This window comes from Phoxinus phoxinus (genome assembly GCF_949152265.1).
Source record: "Phoxinus phoxinus genome assembly, chromosome: 12".
In the NCBI taxonomy this organism is placed as follows: domain Eukaryota; kingdom Metazoa; phylum Chordata; class Actinopteri; order Cypriniformes; family Leuciscidae; genus Phoxinus; species Phoxinus phoxinus.
Window position 1 is genome coordinate 29,794,819 of NC_136887.1, and position 6,000 is coordinate 29,800,818.

General features: G+C 37.1%; 1 protein-coding gene across 1 annotated transcript; it reads right to left on the reverse strand.

Moving 5' to 3' along the window:
* Positions 1-843: 843 nt before the first annotated feature.
* LOC307008751 (interleukin-17B-like) lies at positions 844-3,702 on the reverse strand. The gene is made up of 3 exons (XM_079631868.1): positions 3,570-3,702; positions 3,151-3,470; positions 844-1,788 (listed from the first exon to the last, which is right to left on the reverse strand). Exons 1-3 carry the CDS (start codon positions 3,591-3,593, stop codon positions 1,536-1,538), a joined length of 597 nt encoding a protein of 198 aa, XP_079487994.1. The 5' UTR covers positions 3,594-3,702; the 3' UTR covers positions 844-1,535.
* Between the last annotated feature and the right edge of the window lie 2,298 nt (positions 3,703-6,000).

Below are 6,000 nucleotides of genomic sequence, written 5' to 3' on the forward strand. Positions count from 1 at the left end.
CTATCTATCTATCTATCTATCTATCTATCTATCTATCTATCTATCTATCTATCTATCTATCTATCTATCTATCTATCTATCTATCTATCCATCCATCCATCCATCCAGATGTGTGTCATACCTTCTGCTGCGGTCACCTCCGACGGACCCTTCACCTGGACCAAACACCAGGTTCGTTCACCTGGACCTCGTCCTTCTCGCAATTAATCAAATCAAACAACAGTATTAGCCAGACTTAAAGTAATGTTTTTCATCTGAAGATCATCGCTCATCTTATCAGCCAAACACATACCGGGCATGATGCGTCCTCCTCCTGTATGTTTTCCACAATGTTCTCGCTGATCATCACTGATATGATGAGGTGTTTGACTCGCGTCCTGCTGGTGGCGCACATGAGACCAGAAACCGAAATGCTAGGCTGTCGTCCTAAATAAAAGAGTGTGTGATGTTGTTTGTAAAAACATTCCAATTAGTAGCCTAAAGAATCACTTTGGATCGTTTTTAAGACACCTTTGTCGTTTTAATTAGCCTACATTTATGTATTTTCCTCATTATATTGCCAAGAACTTCTCTTGCAATCATCTGAATCATGAAATAATTGTATAAATGTTTAAAAGAAATGTAGCTAATTATCAGAAATATATGACATGCCGTTGGGAGTCATTGCCTCCTTTGAATAATTTGACATTATGCTATAACAACTAAAATAGCAAATGTTTCAATGTATTTCCTACAAGCAAATTAACTGATGCATCATCGTCCTGCACATGCAATATCTAAATATGTTACAGTTTAAAGTAAATGCGCGTATAGGGGGGCATCTTCCCCCATCCCCCACCATATGCCGTTTTTCTTAAAGGGGTCATGACATGAGAAATCAAAATTGTCTTGATCTTTTGACATAATAGTTGACAAAGGTTAAAAGATTAAAATATGCAGTATGGCAGAAATAGCAGGCCAGTTTCATAGCTTAAAACGGCCTTCACATTACAAAACAAAAACACAAACATTTCATCAAGCTCCTAAAACGGCTTGTTCTGATATTGCGGGATCTGTGGCATCACACGGGCAAACTTATTTGCATATGATATGACATCAATGAATATAGTTTTCCAACATCGCACCATAGGCCTCGTCCTCATTTCAGCATTAAATTATCTTTATTTCAGAAAGACACAGTTCCATAACATTTGCAATCAGCTAGGCTAAATTACTCTCCAAACTGTCAACTTTTTATATAGCTTATTAAAACATATATTTAGCCTATGCGCAAATAGCTATACAATTGTAATTTGTAACTTAGCTTGAGATGTCACAATGCAAGTAATGACATTAAATGTTCAACATCTTAAATAAAAATCACCTTTTCAAAATAAGGCGCATGCACAGCTACCGTAGCGTTTTATTGAGCTCACTAAATGTAGGCTATTCTTCACTATTTGTTACATAGAAAATCATGCACAATTGGATCCGGATTCATTTGCAGTATATGCTATAAAACAGGTTGAAATGTGTTGGTCCCATCATGCACTCAGCTAGCCCACGATGCACGTGCACCCCACGGCGATGCTCTCCACCACCGTTCTGTAACGGGGAACGCACGGCTTCTTCTTCGTCGGCTTCTTCGTCGGCCGGTGGCAGAGGAGTCTGCGCACGGGGATCTTGGTGTAGATGAGAGCGCTGGTCATGGTGCGATCCTCCTGCATGGTGAAAGGATTGATGCATCCCACACACGAACACACGGCCTCTGGGATGTCCACGGGCTTACGGTTCTCATCGTGATTGATTCTAGCCAAAGACATTAAATAAAGTACGTCTGGTCAATATTTTCTGTAAAAAGTTTTCTAAAATATGTATAATGTAGGCCTAGGCCTAAAAGTTAGATTTATGCTAGGCTTCTTTTCAAAAGTATGGGGTCATTTTGACCCGATTTGAATTGAGTGTGCATCGGAGTGGGTCACCTTTAGGACTTTTGTCGCACTTGAACCACGCGAATACACACACACACACACACACACACACACACACACACACACACACACACACACACACACACACACACACACACACACACACACACACACTAATAAAAACAGTATAGCCTTCCCTCGCGGGTCACTTTGACCCCCTTACGAATGCGAGGAGTGCTTCAGTATACATAGAAAAACCTAAACAATGCTTAAATTAAAAACTAAAAAGGCTAAAACAAAAAATTATTTTGCAATGTCTACATGTGTATCTGTAGCCTAGCCTCTGACTTTAGGATTCAGTGTAACAGCTCATTTGCTCCATAGAGCTATAAGGCCATCTAGTGGCTAGAGTTATAAAATATATTATTTTTATTGCATGTATTGGAGAGTTATTTTGAATTTAATTTGAAAGAATTAGAAGAATCTGCTTAAATTATTTAAAGGTAGGCATAGATTTAAAAAATATATATAAAAAATATATATTTTTAAATACATAAATATATATATATATATATTACAAAAAATAAATGATATAAGCTTTCTGGACCAACAAAAGTATAATTTTAGGGCGTCAGGTCATTTTGACCTGGGGGAAAGATTTGTAACAGAATGGACGAACAGGACGAATTAAATGTTTTTGATAGAAGTTTCTTATGCCCACCAAAGGCTGCATTCATTTGATTAAAAATACAGTAAAAACAGTAGGCTAATATTGAGAAATATTATTGCAATTTAAAATGACTGTTTTCTATTTTAATATGATTAAAAATAATAATAATTTATGATGGCAAAAGCTGCGGTCAGCATTTGAAAGAAAATATTAACTAATTTTATCCAGCATTAAATTGATAGAAACTGAGATTTAAGGCGTTTATAATGTTACAGAAAAGTTATATTTCAAATAAATGCTGTTCTTTTGAGCTTTCTATTCATCAAAGAGTCCTGAAACACTAAAGACTGCAGTAATGACTGCTAATAATTCAGCATGAAATGTCTTTCTGCATATATTCTGCATAACTGTATTTTTTTAATAACTCAAAAACCTATTAACATGATACTTTAATATTACAAGTTTTTATTTTTCAACAGGGCTTTGATGTCTCTCAATCTTTAATCAGAACATAATAGTTAAATAATAATGATAAATAATAATAATAACAATGACCTCCACTTCACCTACCTGTAGGACCAGGGGGAGAGGCTGCGACTATTGGACATCCACAGTTTGCGATCCACCACACATTTGCTTATGGTTAAGTTGGGATTGTTTCTGACCTGGGACACCATGTCCTCGATACTCTTATCAAAGTCCGTTTCAACAGCACCAGGCATCACGTCTGAATCTGGACCTGTCATCATTGGATCTGGGGAAATTCTGACAGATGACCCTTTGCGGCGAGGTTGGGATTCCAGTTTTCGTCTCCGAGACTTTCCATCTCTACTGGTGTTCTTTGTGTCAATGGGCACAAACAGATTCCACACCATCAGGACCATGAACACCTGCAATATGGAGTGCTGAGGGTTTCATTTAATTCTCACAATGCTTTATTAAGTAAATTCATATTTTGAAGTAAAGAAATAACTTTTTTTAAGACTTACCTTATTCCATATGTTTTTCCACATTGTTTTCTAAAAGAGCGCAATAAGTTGTCACATTTGTGTCCTTGCTGTGAGCATGTATTGAATGAAATGAGCAAGGGATTACTCATACTGAAGTGTCACGCCTCACACTGACACAGTAGCCTACAGGGACACACCTGAAGCCAACAGTTCAAGGTGGGGCCACTCTCCAAAACATCACATAGATAGATAACTCTCCAAAACATCACATAGATAGATAACTCTCCAAAACATCACATAGATAGATAGATAGATAGATAGATAGATAGATAGATAGATAGATAGATAGATAGATAGATAGATAGATAGATAGATAGATAGATAGATAGAATGATAGAACTAGATATAGAATGATAGATAGATAGAACTAGAGAATGATAGATAGAATGATAGAACTAGAGAATGATAGATAGAATGATAGAACTAGAGAATGATAGATAGATAGATAGAACTAGAGAATGATAGATAGAATGATAGTGATAGATAGATAGATAGAACTAGAGAATGATAGATAGATATATAGATAGAATGATAGATAGATAGAAAGATAGATAGATAGATAGATAGAACTAGAGAATGATAGATAGATAGAATGATATAACTAGAGAATGATAGATAGAATGATAGAACTAGAGAATGATAGATAGATAGATAGATAGATAGATAGATAGATAGAACTAGAGAATGATAGATAGAATGATAGAACTAGAGAATGATAGATAGATAGATAGATAGATAGATAGATAGATAGATAGATAGATAGATAGAACTAGAGAATGATAGATAGATAGATAGATAGATAGATAGAACTAGAGAATGATAGATAGATAGATAGATAGAACTAGAGAATGATAGATAGATAGAACTAGAGAATAATAGATAGATATATGATAAATAGATAGAAAGATAGATAGAATGATAGAACTAGAGAATGATAGATAGATATAATGATAGAACTAGAGAATGATAGATAGATAGATAGATAGATAGATAGATAGATAGATAGATAGATAGATAGATAGATAGATAGATAGATAGATAGATAGATAGATAGATAGATAGATAGAATGATTGGTGATAAAACGGTATAGATAGATAGATAGATAGATAGATAGATAGATAGATAGATAGATAGATAGATAGATAGATAGATAGATAGATAGATAGATAGATAGATAGATAGATAGAGCCTATCATCATTAGTTAATCAATTAAAAGAGTGTATTATTACAAATTTACAGGTGCATGAGTTGTCAATAGAATTTTGGCCAATTTCACAGAACACTGTAACCTTTGTACCTTTGTTGTTTTCACGTGTGTCTATTGAATCGTGTGCACTCAAAAGACCCTTTTTATTCTTAAGTCCTAAAGCCCAGAGAGAACAAACGACCAGACAGAGCTTTATGAGCCTTAGACTCATTCTGGGAACCAAACTACTGCCTAAAGAAACGGTCTGCAGTAGAGCCCTGCGCGGGACTGTTTTCTTCATCCCGCTCCCGCCCGCGCCCGCCGAATTTCTGACCATTACCGCCCGCTCCCGCAACGTATGTGTTACACTCCCGCCCGCTCCCGCAATATGCATGTCCACTCCCGCCCGCACCCGCAAAACTCTGAGAATCTATTCCCGCACAATAATAGAGATGCACTGATTTTGTGTCTTCTCCCGTCCCGCAAGAAAAAAACACGCATTTGTATTGCTTTTATTACAGAGATTCATGCGGTTGTTTGTTTCGTTTCCCTGGCCTGCATGCATTCTGACGCACTGGTCAGGAAGACGAATAGTAGCCTGGCTAGGCTATCGGGGACATCTAAAACGCTTAGGCTACCGCGCGTTTCTTTAGACATTTGTCACAATGAACAAAGTCCAGTTCCTTTCCATCTTTATCAAAAACAATTGAGAAACTTCTCCAAATGTCAGACTTGCCTTGCGCTTAGGTTTTGTGCTGTAAATACCTAGTTTGAGGTTCTTTTCTACATCATTTATTGACATCTCCATCATGTCGCTAGGCAACCTCCCTATCCCGCGGTGTTTTTTTTAGCCGCCCGTTCCCGCCCGCAGCAAAGTTCAAACCGCCCGCTCCCGCGAGATTTGCGTTGGGTCCCGCGGGACCCGGCGGGACTCAATCCCAATGCAGCCCTCTAGTCTGCAGACACAGATTTGGTCAATCCATGTTTTCCCCTGATCTGGCTCATTCAATGCTATATTCATTTTCACAATGGCTTCTATTGAGTGTGTAAAAGAACACCTGCTCTTATGACATGTCAGGGCAGTGTTAGACTGGGGTTTCAAAGAGAACACTTGTGGCAAACTATGTTTTGCTATTTTTAAAGGTTTGTTGGATAAAAGCCAAAACAAGTGCTTAATATTGTGTTGAATAAAAACTGTTTTCAAATTCGCTGACGATTATAT